Source organism: Coenobita brevimanus, chromosome 20 (genome assembly GCF_032717465.1).
Source record: "Coenobita brevimanus isolate Jiangsu-jjx chromosome 20, ASM3271746v2, whole genome shotgun sequence".
Lineage (NCBI taxonomy): Eukaryota > Metazoa > Arthropoda > Malacostraca > Decapoda > Coenobitidae > Coenobita > Coenobita brevimanus.
Window position 1 is genome coordinate 2,987,417 of NC_136973.1, and position 15,337 is coordinate 3,002,753.

The 15,337-nt window shown below is 42.5% G+C and overlaps 1 protein-coding gene across 2 annotated transcripts; it reads left to right on the forward strand.

The window, feature by feature from the left end:
* The first annotated feature begins 200 nt into the window (after nt 1-200).
* On the forward strand, nt 201-14,457 carry Hrd3 (HMG-coA reductase degradation 3). 2 transcript variants are annotated; one of them, XM_080266460.1, is made up of 13 exons: nt 201-296; nt 1,820-1,908; nt 2,549-2,741; nt 3,246-3,469; nt 3,711-3,906; nt 4,962-5,116; nt 5,500-5,625; nt 6,272-6,500; nt 7,336-7,484; nt 8,243-8,482; nt 8,801-8,974; nt 9,408-9,530; nt 13,769-14,457. In XM_080266460.1, exons 2-13 carry the CDS (start codon nt 1,831-1,833, stop codon nt 13,907-13,909), a joined length of 2,028 nt encoding a protein of 675 aa, XP_080122586.1. In that variant the 5' UTR covers nt 201-296; nt 1,820-1,830; the 3' UTR covers nt 13,910-14,457. The 2 variants fall into 2 exon arrangements, with proteins under 2 accessions (XP_080122586.1, XP_080122587.1); XM_080266461.1 differs by having other exon boundaries at nt 13,775-14,457.
* The last annotated feature ends 880 nt before the right edge of the window (nt 14,458-15,337 follow it).

Consider the following 15,337-nt stretch of genomic DNA (forward strand, 5'->3'; position numbering starts at 1 on the left):
AAATTGACGAATTTGGGCGCAGCATATTTTGCTCGAAATATTAAATTATTTCATTGTCGCATCACGAGAAGGATAAACTAGATGCCTTTGGAAGAAAATTTGAGCACATTGAGAAACATCCCTCTTACAAGTAACATATGATCAATTGATTTTGCAATTGTATTTGCTATACGTAGCACGTACTGCTAACGTTTACTGCAGTAGCGGCTGACACTACATCACAACATTACGTGGCCTTTCCTCTCCATCACTTCATTCAAGCACCTGACCTTGGATAATGTGACCTATTTATGTTGGTAAGCAGTTTTATTTTGGCACACTGTGTTAAGGCTGATGTAGTTAGACATAAAGTACCTCTTTTGAAGGTCAGGAACCTGCCAAAGTCACTCGTTTAACTTGGAAATTTTTCTTACCCAAATCTTTGTGATTTAGTTGCACTTGTCTCCTGCTTTCCTTATAAAGTTGTTAATAAGGGATCATCGCATCAGCCAGATAATGTGACATGCATTATTCTTTTGTCAAATTAGCATGGATTATTCATTTGTTAAATATGGAACAGACTATTTCTTTATCTTCAAGAATTTGGTTATACATTACTTGCCTGTTGTTGTATATTTCTGATTAAATATTCACTCAACACTATTTTTACTAATTATGTTTTTTACCATGGTCTGTTATACTAGCTTATTTTCCTTGATGGTGTGATGTTCATTATTGCTTAAGTGGATGTATATAACTGAGCAATTATTTAGCCACAAGTGGAGTTCAGTTATATCGCCACCTTCATAAAGAAACTGCCTAAGTCATTTTATCTACTTTTTGGGAAACTGAAAGAAGACTGTCTCATTTTCTTAATTTTCAATGACTTAGGCTGAAACTTAAGGCCCATTTTAGACCACTCACACCCTAGACCTGGCAAAGGCAGCTACACCAATAGGTCCACCACGTGATGAAGAATTGATTTAGGCACAAATCTAGAAATTGTTGAAAAATGACTTAGGCAGTTTCTTTATGAGGGTGATGATATATAACTGGGTACATATTTAGCCACGGGTGGAATTTGAGTATCTTACTGTGGAGTCATGAATTTCTCCTGGGTGGTTATTAATACCTCTAAGGGTCATTTGGAACTGAATTTTCATAACAGAAGTGTGAATAAATAGTGTGGTATAAACATAAAATACTTCAAAATACTTTAATTCCACTCATGCCATCTGGTAAATATTATCCCACACATGGGTGTGTATGAAAGGTTACCTAACTTGGTCGAAATATTATGAACATACAGTTACTTATTTTAAGAGATATCGTCTCTTCTCATACAGCATGACAAATGTTGCCTGGTATTGCTGTGAACCAGATCATTGGTAAATTTTTACCTTCAGGCAAACGTAAGTTTTGTGGATAAAACAAGATTTTCTTATGTTTGTGTGATTGATTTTTGACCCTCATTTCTTGTGGAAATCCCTTGTTTCCAAAACTGATGGAATAAAATAAACCCTACGTTACTATGATATGAACCGTCCAGAGTGGTACTGAACTTAACCTTGAATAGCCACGTACCCCGGGGAGAAGGTGTTGATTTGGTCTTGCTGAGCAAGCGAGAAGCAAACACGACCAATCCAGTACGATGATGCTCGGCATTCAAGGCGGACAGATGGCAATTTTAGGCCAAGTTAGAATAAAAAGGGTATAGCATTATATACTAGTGTTAATCTATTGCTGCAGCTCGTAAATCAAGATGGAGGAATGGTAAACATGAACAGAGTACAATATAGTTAAAGAGAATGAGCACTAGTAATGTAGGTGTTGTTGGCAGAGGTGTGCAAGATGATGCGGTTGGTAATGTGGGCGACAGTGGCAGTGGCGGTGTTGCTGATCCTGGCTCCAACCCAGACTCACTCGCAGGTTGGTACATCCTCGGAAAACCAGGTATGGGATCCTCAAACATGCGGGGGAAATGTGCAATTAACGTCTGTAGCAGAAAATAAATAAAATTCTTGATAAATGATGAAAAGAATAAAGCAATAAAACTTCAAAAGTGTCATTCTAGTGATGAGGTTAAGCATTACAGTACTAGATTATGTACTTCAGCGTTGGATTGTAATTTATTCAATTTATCTTCATGCAGTTCTGTTTAACCTAGGATTGTGCTGAAAGGATAAAGAAGGTGATAACCGTGATATCTGATCTAACCCCTTGAGCTGGAGAGGGATGCCTTCTTGAGGTGGCACTGATATAACTGGTTGGCTCTGTTGCCCAGTTATACAAGCATCCTTCAGCTCCCTCCTTGTCCCCTGACAGGAGGATGGTGGATTGTAGGAGGGCAGCTTCATCCTACAGTCCCACTGGGTTCACATTCAGAAGACCGTGGGGTTGTAAGTAATACTTCTGTATTACTAAAACCGTTGGGTTGTAAGTAATACTTCTTCTGTTACTACTACCTCGTCAGCTGCTTAGTTCAGTACCTTAAAATTGTTTGGGGAAAAAAAAAAAAAAAAAAGACCTTGGACAGAAAGGTTTAACTACCATATGTTTGCTTCACCAGGAACTGACAGAATCTGGTACAGAGAAAGTGGTTGACCCAAGTGATGGCACTGAGGAGCACATAGCCACAGATGAGGGAGGGGAGGCGAGTACAGTGGGGGAGGAAGAGGTGACAACAGGCAGTGAAGGAGGCAGTAGTGGAGAGGAAGGAAAGAAAGACAAAAAGCCAGAGCTGACCCAGGACCAGATTCGAGGTATGGGATATAGTGGTATGCTGGTTATAATTACCCCATAGGTAGTGGCATATCTGTCAGATGGGATGACTGTATTTAGGATGATTTGAGAAAAGCAGATTTTATACACTTTAAGAATTTTCATGGGAATATTTATCATTTGAGAAATGTGTCACTTTTGAAAGTATTCAAGGGATTTTATCATAGAACAAATGATACTGACTGGAAGACTCTTAAGCACTCCTGTTAACAGAGGTTGATGACTTGCACATACCTTACCACATTTTTGGCCATTGGAGTATGTTTTAACCAACTACTGCCCTGGTGGGCAGGAAGTACTGGGTAGCCATTACAGACAACCACATGAGACAGGTTGCATCATCCCATGTCAGGTATAATTTTGAAATGTATCATATTTAGAAAAATAACCACTGTATAACAGATGTCATGGGAAGTGCTTAGTGCAGTGTGTCAGGTGTAAATAAAGTAATAATGTTTTTTAATTGTATTTGACTGTCATATCAGCCAAGGAACTGTATGAAGCAGCCCTGAGTCTACTGAACCAGACCAAGGAAGAGGAGAGACGAGCCTACACTTTACTGGAGGCTGCTGCTGAACTGGGACACACAGGTGCCCTAGACAAAGTAGCCTGGGCCAGCCTACTGGGACGCCACCTTGTTCATAATGTCACCAGGGCTGCCATAGTCTTCGAACAGCTTTCCAAGCAGGGACACGCTGATGCACAGATGGTGAGTTGGGGAGTAAAGAGGTTAGGAAGAGAAGAGACGTGTGGATTATAAATAAAGGAAGATAATAAAGGTAGATGGACGTTGGTAATTCAGAGAATAGTTGTGTGGATATAATGAAAGGAAGATAGTATGGAGAGAAGGCAGTTGGTAATTTAATTGTTTAGTGGTTTGGCTAGATAAGTTGTGCTCTACAAGCCACCCTTATCATAACCGAGTGTAACTTTTTCTCCTTGTTTCCTAGGGACTGGGATTCATGTATGCCACTGGTATTGGGAAGAATTCTAGCCAAGCAAAAGCCTTGGTCCATTACACATTTGGTGCTCTTGGTGGCAGCCAGTTGGCACAAATGGCCCTTGCTTACCGTTACTGGGCTGGGATCAGCGTGGCCGAGAGCTGTGAAACTGCCCTGACCTATTATCGCAAGGTCTCACACACTGGTATGCTAATACTTTATTCTTATGTTTGGTGCCGGGGAATGAGTAGCCTAGCCCTGGGCCCTTATACTCCTGTTTATATGGGGCAGAATGGGACTGGATGATGGCAGTGGTGGTGGTGATGCTGGAGGGGGATGCCTTTACATGGGGGCACTGATATAACCAAGTGGCTCCTCTGCCTGGTTGTACAGACCTTCTTCAGCTGTGTAACCCCCAGGAGGATAGTGGACTGCAGGAGGAGGACATCTTCAGTCTGCAGTTCACTGGGTTCACATTCAGAGGAGCCTGGGGTTGCAGCCACTAATACTATTATTACATTCTCACTCTGCTCAGATCCCTTTCTTTACAATAAACTTTCAGTCTCAGTTTCTTTGCCATAGAAATGCATCACAGTCTAGACAGCCTATAAAGGACATTAGCATATTAGTGTCTGAAGTTGTCACAAATATTTTTTGGCTTGTTTTTTTAATATAAAGGACCAAGAGGTACTGTTTGGTTGTGATGCTTCTGTCCATCCCTTGAAGATCCTTATGGTGCTGTTGGCTTAGCTATAACTTTTTAGACTCTTCATCATAACTATAGTCCAGTGGCAGAATTTGACAATGCTATGATTCAGCGTTCCTTCCATAGAACTTATTCATGACTAGCATCATATTCTAGTGTTAATCTCTTGTTACAGCTCAACATTCAAGATGGAGAGATGGCAGTTTTATGCCGAGTTAAAGTGAACAGAATAAAGACGCGTTATTTGTACTACTTTTCACTTTCGTCTATTTGAGTCACAGCATATCTCTCCCTCTCACCCTGCACACACGTATGTATCAGTGCATACCAATAGACACACTTATATAGTTTTCTCTGTCTCATATTACCGATCCTCCCCATTTCCCTTCCACCATACCACTATCTTTTCATAATTACATTCATCACCATCATAGTTGTCGTCGTCATCATCATCATCATCCTGACATGTTTTCTCACTGGAAGATGGGGTGAGGAGTACCATTTATTTTAACTTATGAAAACACTTGAGACCATTGTAATCTTCCTACTCACAGTTGCCGACGAGGTTTCATTGACTGGGAACCGGGCTGTGCAGAAGGTGAGGCTGCTAGATGAGGCAGACAATCCTGGGTCAACATCAGCCCTCTTAGACGATGACCTAATTCAGTATTACCAGTTCCTCGCTGAAAAGGGTGATGTGCAAGCTCAGGTACATTAGTTCAAGATTATTATTATTATTTTTTTTTAAGCATGCTCTCATTTTGTAACTGTGATGCATTTTTGAAAAATGATCATGTATTGATTGATTGTATAATGAATTTAGCATGGTAGAAATCGTGTAGCAAGAAAAATTTGTGTGTAATGAGAAATTGAGCATCACAACAACTGTATAAGTGACAAAGCAATTGTGAAGTGAAGAAGACCCTAAATTCTTAATGACCATATACTGAGCAATCATATATTTCACAATGATTTGTTGTTTTCCAGCAAATGTTGGGAAGTAGCTAGCTGATTTGGGCATGTAGTTTAGCTTCCAGTGCATGGAGAATAGGCTGTCTGCTTTTAAAGGATTACTGTGATACATTTTCACAGGTTGCACTAGGTCAGTTACACTACCAGGGTGGGCGAGGTGTAGAGCAGGACCATCAGCGCGCCCTTAACTACTTCCTCCAGGCTGCTGAGGCAGGCAACGCCAATGCCATGGCTTTCCTCGGCAAGGTGGGTTTTCACCATTACATTTTACTGTATTTTGGTTCTAGACATAGGTTCTAATATTTTACATTGTGAATGCGATTGAAAGCAAGAACAGAAATTCTCTGAGATGGTTTGGGCATGTGGTGAGGATGGAGGATGATAAACTGACTAGCAGAGTGTATGTGAATGAGGTAGAGGAGGGGGAGGGGGAGACCAAGGATGTAATGGACGGTTGGAATGGAGCGGAGAGATACACAAGAGAGGGATGCGAGTTGGAGGGAGGGCAGCCGGATGAAAGAGGTCAGGGCGACATGGAGCTGTTTGTTTCTGGCCATCCCTCACATGATTATGGCATCAGACTTTAGATAGATCTGCTTCACACTTAGGACGTGACTGTTACTTTCCTCCCTCATGCATCATATTGAAGAGTTTTCAGTGGGCAGTAAGAAATGATAGTGGTAAAATGATTGACAAAACTGCATCCCTTAAAGTACTGGCTAAGAATGACAGAGTTTTTATTATCTTCTTCTTTTCATTACATGCCTTACTCATCTTAATACCCACATTTTGGCTGAGATGTATCTTGATGTATTGAGAATGACGAGAGTATTATTTAAATTATCTTTATTTTTACGTGTCTTGCTTGTCATACATCTAAATCTTGCCGCAGATGTATCTAGAAGGAAGTTCAGTGGTGCGTCAAAGCAACGAAACAGCATTAAAGTACTTCAAACGTGCAGCGGACCAAAACAATGCTGTGGGGCAGAGTGGGCTTGGGCTGATGTACCTGCATGGGCGAGGTGTGGAGCAAGACTACCGATTGGCATTAAAGTACTTCACGCTTGCTGCTGATCAGGGCTGGGTCGATGGACAGCTGCAGCTTGGCAACATGTACTTCAGTAGGTTATCGGGATGAAAGTTTTCAGAATTTGTGGTCTTGAAGTCAGTTTGGGGTCCTGAAGTCAGAATTTTGGAGTTAAAGTAAAAATTTTGGGGCCTGAAGTAAGAATGTGGGGCCTTGTAGTCAAACTTGGGTCCTTGAAGTCAGAATTTTGAGGGCTTGAAGTCAGAATTTGGGACCTTGAAGTTTGCATATAGCATAGGTTTCATGTGAGAGGTGAGTGGGGAGTTATTGGTTGTGTAATACCGGTACCGCTCAGGGATAAGTGAGGCTGGTCACTGTTGCCTTGAATGCCAGGACTACGTAACTTAGCCCCAGGCCCGTACACCCCTGTTTGTGTGGAGCAAAGTGGGACTGAATGATGATGATGGTGATAAAAGGAAATACCTGTATGACTTAGGATCCAGGGTGAACAAAGCATCAATAAAGTTTCACCTTTGGGTATCCAAATTTTTGGTGACTAAGCTTTATAACACTTTACTTAGTATGTGTGTGTGTGTGCTTTTTTTTTTTTTTTTTTTTTTAATACCCATTACACTGTGGTATTATATTTTAATATTAGCATGGTGCTAGAGAGGGACCCCTTCACATGGTGGCATCAGTATAACTTGGTTGGTCTACCGCCTGGATGTACAAACATCCTGCAGTTCCCTCCCTATCCCCCTAAAGGAGGATAATGGGATGTAGGTTCCTGTGACTTACTCTCAGCGAAATGAAATAATACGGCATCAGTACAAATTAATTATCGAGTTGTCCTAGACAAGAAAGTATTAGTATTTTGTGAGAGTTATCCTGAACATTGGAGGGTTAATATTGGTGCTTCTCTCGTACAGGTGGGCTTGGTGTGCGCCGAGACTACAAGATGGCCATCAAATATTTCAACCTGGCGTCACAGTCAGGCCATGTCTTAGCCTTCTACAATTTGGCCCAGATGCAGGCGTCTGGCACGGGGATGGTCCGTTCATGTCTTACCAGTGTTGAGGTAATATTCACCCTAGAGATGTACATTTCTTTTATCATTACCATCATTTTTAAATATCTGCCTATCTATAGCCAGATGTCTAAGCCTTAACCCAGTCACTCCAGAGATGATATTTTCCGTTTTATCCTTACCATCTGCACATCTGTCTCTGTAGCCAAACACCTTAATTCCCAGAGAGTGGGCAGTGAACAAATGCCTTCTATGTCATCCTGTCTTCCATCATCAGACTGCCTCCCTCCAACTTACACTACATTTATACTTCTCTATACCTCATATGTGGTCTCCCCTCTCCCTCTCTTCATGTCTTGGTGATATTAATCAGGTTATGACAGACCTGTAGCATATTGTAAATATTCAGGGTTGACTCAGGCTTGTAATGTCCTGCCCTCTATTATTGTATCATACATTTCTTTAAGTTTGAGAATGGATTTGTCACTCAGCTTCATATGGTTGCTGGTTCCAAGAGTCAGTTGCCCTCTTTGGAAAACTGTACTTCCTGTTGACCTATTTATAGGTGCTGGAGAGGGGCATCTTCATATGGTGGCACAAACAGAACTGAATGATTGAGTTGTCTGGTTATACGAATATCCCTCATCTCTCCCTGCCCTCCAAAATGAAGATAGTGGACCGCATTAGGAGGGCAACTTCAGCTTGCAGTCCGTGTGTTCTTATTCAGATGAGCCAGGGGATGATGATGATGGTAATGACAGTCCTGCTGCTGCTGCTAGTTATATGTACAAGTACCATTTTCTACACAGCTGTTCAAGAATGTGGCAGAGCGAGGACGATGGGGTGAGCTGTTAATGGAGGCACACGCAGCATACTGGTCCGGTGCACATACACAGGCACTGGTCACTTATACACTACTGGCTGAGTTGGGGTATGAGGTGGCTCAGAGTAATGCAGCATTCATTCTTGACCGCCACCACACACATCTCTTCCATCAGCCTCAGGCCTTTGCTCGTGCCCTCATGTACTGGGATCGAGCTGCCTCACAGGTTTGTGTGTGTGTGTGTGTGTGTGTGTGTGTGTTTTCATAGGCTTTCAGGACCACACATCACTCCACCCTAGGGTGGGAAGGGAGGTCTTGATGATGATGGTGAGGATGAATTTTTTGTTATACTGTATACTGTATTACAGTACTTACTTTAATTGCTTTAAGTTGTTGATTTGTCTTTAGTGTCCTCTTTGTTTTATTTTGGTATATGATTTAGATATGTTTGCACTTCATCACTGAAGTTTTGCATTTTCTTTTATATGCCGCTGTTATTGCTGCTGATAATTTTCATTAAATTTGATAATGGTGACTATTACAGGGATATGCAGTAGCACGTGTTAAGTTGGGAGACTATCACTACTATGGGTATGGGACATCAGTAGACTACGAAGCTGCTGCAAATCACTACCGCCTGGCATCAGAACAGCAACACAATGCTCAGGCCATGTTCAACCTTGGCTACATGCATGAACAGGGCCTGGGTCTGAAGCAGGTACAGTATCCCAGACACTCTAGTTTTTGACTGCCTAGGTCTTGTTCTTTTGGGCACTGAGTGCACCTGTACTGTTTTTACTTTAACTTGGCTCAAGTTCTTTGTCCTTATGCAGCTTTTCATGTATATCAGTGACAGGAAAAGACAGTGCTGTGGCTCATCCTTTCCATAGCTTTTCTTCATGACCAGCATCATATTATAGTGTTAATCTGGTCTTACAACTCAGAATACAAGATGGAGAGAAGGAGAGTTGGTGCCAAATGGAAGAAGGTGTTGTACTAGTACTGTACATGGATGTCCATTAGTATGTGTGATCCCAGCCAATTACTTTAGCATTAGCATTGTCATGTTACAACATAAAACTGATATACTATAAGACTGGATATAGTAGCTGTAGCTAAAGTGATTATTTATGTGATTTGTGACCCCTTAGGACATGCACCTGGCCAAACGATTCTATGACATGGCAGCCGAAGCTAGCACAGATGCACAGGTTCCAGTGGCGCTGGCACTTGCCAAACTAGCACTTCTTTTCTCATTCAGATATCTGGAAGATGTGAGTATCAACTCATGTTATATAGTATACTGATTAGTAAATAGATGTTTTTATTATACTTTATCCATGTTTTGGATCACCCCAACCCTCGTTGAAGTAATTATGTTAGTGGAAATACTGTGTGAAATTTATAAAGTATTACCTAAATGCAGGGTGTATGTGCTGAACTAGAAGATTTAAGCAAAGGTTAATTGTATGTTTTACTGTAATTTCTCCACTTTTTGGTATGAATGTTTATGCCAGAATCAGAAAGGGACACTGAGAAATTGGTTTAAAAATAAAAACTTGTATCTCTATCTATTTATTGCCAGACGCCTCAATCCCGTATGGGGTGGCCACAAACAAATCGCCTCCACCTCACCCTGTCCCCACCATTTCACTGCCCTGCTCCCAACTCACACCCCCCTCTCTCATATACCTCTCCACCCCATCCCTCCATCTCATCCTCTTATATACAGGTATCTAAATAACTAGTTAGCTTTTTTTTTTTTTTTTTTTTTTTTTTTTTTTATGCGAGGAAGAAGGAACCAAAGGCCATGAGCCCGCAGTAACAGTTCCCTCCAAGAGAAAAACAAAATACAATAGAGAGCCAAATTCAAGATCCGATCATTTTGAGATGCCTGGACACACTGCGTTTGAAAGACTGGAGATCATAGGCAGGAGGAAATACAGACAGAGGGAGACAGTTCCAGAGCTGACCTGTTGCATGAATGAAAGACTGGGAGTAACGGTTAACTCTTGCATTAGAGAGTTGGACAGAAAAGGGATGAGAGTTTGCTGCCAGACGGGTGCTACGCGCCCGTCGTAGAAGTGGAGGAATGCAAGCAGACAGTTCAGAGGAGCAGTGACCATTAAAGTAGCGATAGAAAAGAGATAAAGTTGCAACAGTGTGGCGAAGAGACAGAGGTTGAAGGGAGTCAGTAAGAGGAGGAGAGTTAATGAGGTGATAAGCCTTTGACTCTACCCTATTGAGAAGAGCTGTATGTGGGGAGCCTCCCCACACATGAGAGTTGTACTCCACACAGGGGCGGATAAAACCCCTGTATAGAGTCAACAATTGTGCAGGGGTAAAGAAAGAGCGGAGTCGGCTTAGCACACCCAATCTCTTGGAAGCAGATTTTACAACAGATGTAATATGATCTTTCCAAGTCCCGAGTAAATGAAACCCCAAGCATGTTCAAGGATGATGCAGGATTAATCTGAATATTATTAAACATTAGTGGGTATACCTGTGGAAGATTTTGTCGGGTTGATAGGTGTAAGAACTGAGTCTTAGAAGCATTAAAGACAACCATATTATTTTTACCCCAGTCAGAGATATGAGCCAAGTCAGACATTAGGTGTGCCATAGCCTCATCCCTTGTTTCTTGAAGTAACTGTTGAGATGGGCGTTGCGGGAACCGAATGGAAAGGTGAAGGGTGGAGTCATCAGCGTATGAGTGGATAGGGTTAGATGTACAGCTTAGAAGATCATTGATGAATAAAAGGAAGAGAGTTGGTGATAGGACAGAGCCCTGAGGAACACCACTGTTGATAGATCTAGGAGAAGAACGATGGCCGTCCTACGACAGCAGCTATAGAACGACCAGAAAGGAAGCTAGCGATGAAGGTACAGATAGAAGGATAGAAACCGTAGGGAGGGCAGTTTGGAAATTAAAGATTTATGCCAGACTCGATCGAAAGCCTTTGAGATGTCAAGTGCAATGGCAAAGCTTTCGCCAAAGTCCCGAAAGGAGGATGACCAGGAGTCTGAAAGGTAGGTGAGAAGATCGCCAGTGGAGCGTCCCTGACGGAACCCATACTGACGATCGGAAAGAAGGTTGTGATAGGAAAGATGCCTTAAAATTTTTTATTAAGAATTGACTCGAAAACTTTTGAAATACAGGACGTTAAAGCAATTGGACGATAGTTGGAGGGTTAGAGGGAGTGGTCACCCTTCTTTGGGACTGGCTGAATGAGAGCAAACTTCCAGCAAGAAGGAAAGGTACAAGTTGACAGACAAAGGCGAAATAGTTTACCTAGGCAGGGTGTAAGCACAGAAGCACAGTTTTTGAGAACAACAGGAGGGACCCCATCAGGCCCATATGCCTTGTTAGTACTGAGGCCAGTAATGGCAGAAAATACATCAACTGAAGAAATTTTAATGTCAGCCATGAGGAAGTCAGAGGGGGAAGTGATGGAGGAACAGCACCGGAATCGTCTAAGGTGGAATTGGAGGAGAAAGTCTGTGCGAAGAGATCTGCTTTATCAGTAGAAGAAATAGCTACAGAACCATCAGAGTAGAAAAGAGGAGGGAAGGATGATGAGGTAAAGTTGTTAGAAAGATTTTTGGCAAGGTGTCAGAAGGAGCGGGAAGAATTCGAGTTGGAGAGTTGAGAGCATTTAGTATGGATGAAATTATTTTTAGTAGAGCGAAGAACAGACTTAGCACGATTCCGGGCAGAAACGTAAAGATTATGTGATTCAGGGGTGGGTTGGCTCCGGTACCTTTTGTAGGCCTTCTCCTTGTTGCGGACAGCATTAGAACAAGCATGATTAAACGAAGGCTTTCTTGCGTTAGTCAAAGGATATGAGAAAGGAATGTATGCTTCCATGCCCGAGAGAATAACCTCCGTGTCATGCGCAAGGCACACTCAGATGGCTCACGGCCATGGAAGCAATAATCATTCCAGGGAAAATCAAAGAAGTACTGCCTGAGGGCCTCCCAGTCCGCAGCTCCAAAATGCCAGAGACGACGTTTCCCTGGAGGGTCCGCAGGCCGTACTGGAGCGATAGGACAGGTTAAGGTAATAAGGTTGTGATCGGAGGAGCCCAACGGAGAGAAAAGATTAACAGAGTAAGCAGAAGGATTAGTTGTGAGGAAGAGGTCAAGTATGTTGGAGCTCTCTCAAGGCGGTCAGGGATACGGGTAGGGTGCTGTACAAGCTGCTCTAGGTCATTAAGGATAGAAAAGATGTAGGCTTGTTCACCAGGTGGATCCGTGAAAGGAGAGGAGAGCCAAAGGTGGTGGTGAACATTGAAATCTCCAAGAATGGAGATTTCAGAGAAAGGAGAAATGGACAGAATGTGTTCCATCGTAGAAGTAAGATAGTCGAAGAATTTTTGATAGTCAGTAGAATTAGGGGATAAGTAAACAGCACAGATATATTTAGTCAGAGAATGACAGGAAAGCCGAAGCCAGAGAGTGGAGAATTCAGAAGAATCAAGTTCAGGAACACGAGAGCAAGATAAGTCGTTGCGTATGTATACACAACAGCCACCTTTGGCTTTGAAATGAGTATAAAGTAGGAGGATACAGAAAAGGGTTTGCTGTCAGTTGCCTCAGACAGCTGAGTCTCCGTTAGAAAAAGAAGGTGAGGTTTAGAGGAGAAGAGGTGGTGCTCAACAGAGCGAAAGTTAGATGAAAGGCCGCGAATGTTGCAGAAATGAAGAAGAAGAGAGTCAGACAGTGGTTCCAGGCACCTCGAGTCGTCACCGGGAGAGGGGCAGATGGCGGGGGCATTTATGGTCCCCCCCCCTGGGGACTCCGAGGCTAGGTGAATTGACGCCATTTTGGTAAATTTTGAATAGGAAGTGTAGTGTGTACTGTGCATGTAGTTTGGTGAAGATAGATAGAGAAATTTGTACTGGAGAGCATGCTGGCCTACTCTCTGTGTAACTGAGACACTGAAAAAGTTCAGCAAAGGAGGATGGTCAGGAACTAGTCCTGAGGGCTGATGAAACGGGAGCTCCAGCACTCCCTGTCATCAGCTTTCCATCCACCTCGGGAGTACTGCCCTGCTCTACTGGTGCTACTGTATATATAATTCATATTGCCATGTCAGACAGGTGAGTGAAGTAGTAATGAAAAAATAGTATCCATTGGTATTCAAATATTGTGGTTAGAAGTGACCTCTGTGCTCAGTATTGTGTCTGCCCATTAAGTTTTGTTTGGTATTGCATTGTAATTTGAACTTTAGCAAGTGACAAGGTGTTTGTACTAGTAGACCAGAGTTTTAGTATGTTGTGAATTACCGGTATGTGGTGTATGGGGGTGAGATGAAGGGGTGGGGTAGAGATGTATATAAATGAGGCTGATGTGAGTTGGCGGGAGAGTAGCTGATGACAGAGGCCTGGATGACATGGAGGTGATTTGTTTGTGGCCACTCCGTCTGGGAATAAGGCATCTGGCAATAGATAGACAGATGGATGATTGGTAGATAGAAGAGATATTTGTCCATCACTAACTTGCTGGTTAGTTTCAGTGGCTGTGGAGTGGCGAATGGAGTGTGGAAGAAACACTGGGGCCAGACTGGGACATCTATGTTATGGCTGTCCTAGCGGTGCTCATCGCCACACTCATCCTCCTGCGTCGCCCTCCTCCTCCTCGCCCTGCCTGAGGAGCTCCACCCATCACATCTGTTAAACTCTTACCTTGCCCTTCCCTTCCCTTCCCAAACCTCCCAAACCTCTCATTATTTTTGTCCCAGCCATTAAAACCATCACAGTTCTTCCCATACCTTTTCTACCCAGACACCAAGCCCATTCATTATAATACTTGTCCCCCCATTATAACTGATCCCCTGATATCCATCACAACTGTTAGCTTCTTGCCTTACACTTCCTTACCCAAACTCTAAGACCTATTATTATTTTTTCCCTAGCCATTAAAACCAAAACAGAAATGTCCATCACAACTCTCTTGCCGTATTGTTCCCTACACAAACACCAAGACCTATCATTATTACTTTTGTTCCAGTCACTACAGCATAGACCATAATAGCCCATACACCTCATCCTCATCATCCACTGCCTTCCACTTTCTCTTGTCTTATTGGACCATTCCCCTAGTATCACCCAGTGTTATAAAATGGAAATTGTGGTTTAAAAATATTGTTCAACCTTCATGCATTGTTCTCTAGCCTCTAAATCTGAAGTAATTATACAAAACTGACAGATTCTAAAAAATTTCCAGCAATGATGTTATATACAGTATCACAAATGGGTTTTAATCAGTGTCTGGGGAATGGTTTTGTGGATTTTGAACAGTATAGAATCGTCACTTGTAGCTGGATGATGCCTGTGTTTTAAGCAGTCAGTAACACCAGCATTACCACCAGATATCACGGTAGATAGAGGCATCATTTAATATATTTGATATCTGGAAATATCCTAAATGCAAACCACTGTACTAGAGGAAGCCATTTTGTGTGTGTGTGTGTGTGTGTGTGTGTGTGTGTGTGTGTGTGCGCGTGCGTGCGTGCGTACGTGTGATCCGGACATGCATATTATGTAATACTGTATGTACTGAGTACTGGTGTAGGGCTGTCTGTCATTATGGCCTGCATTCTGGTTGGTGTGGGGAGGCATTTTAGTACCTATTCCTCACTGATTTTCTTATTACACCTTCTTATTCTATGGTAGGTGCTGGAGAGGGATGCCTGCATGTGGTGGTGCTGATATAACCATAAAGATCCAATGCTCGGTTATACAGATGTCTTTCAACTCCCTATCCCCTAAAAGGAGGATGGTGGTTTGCAAGAGGATGGCAACTTTGGCCTGCATCCACTGGGTTCATATAAGACAAGCCAGGGACTGCAACTACTACTTATAACTACTGCTATTACTACTCCCTTGTTTGTTCTTTTATATCTATTCAGCACTGCATAAACAACACTAGAGCAGCACTCAGAGACCACATACCTCAGCCAGTGCTGGATCTGGATCTGCTTCCAAATTTAATAATTTTTTTCTTGGCCCATGGCCCACCCTTCCACAAATTTCATTGAATTTCATTGAGAACTTTAGAGAGACTGTGTGGTAGGATC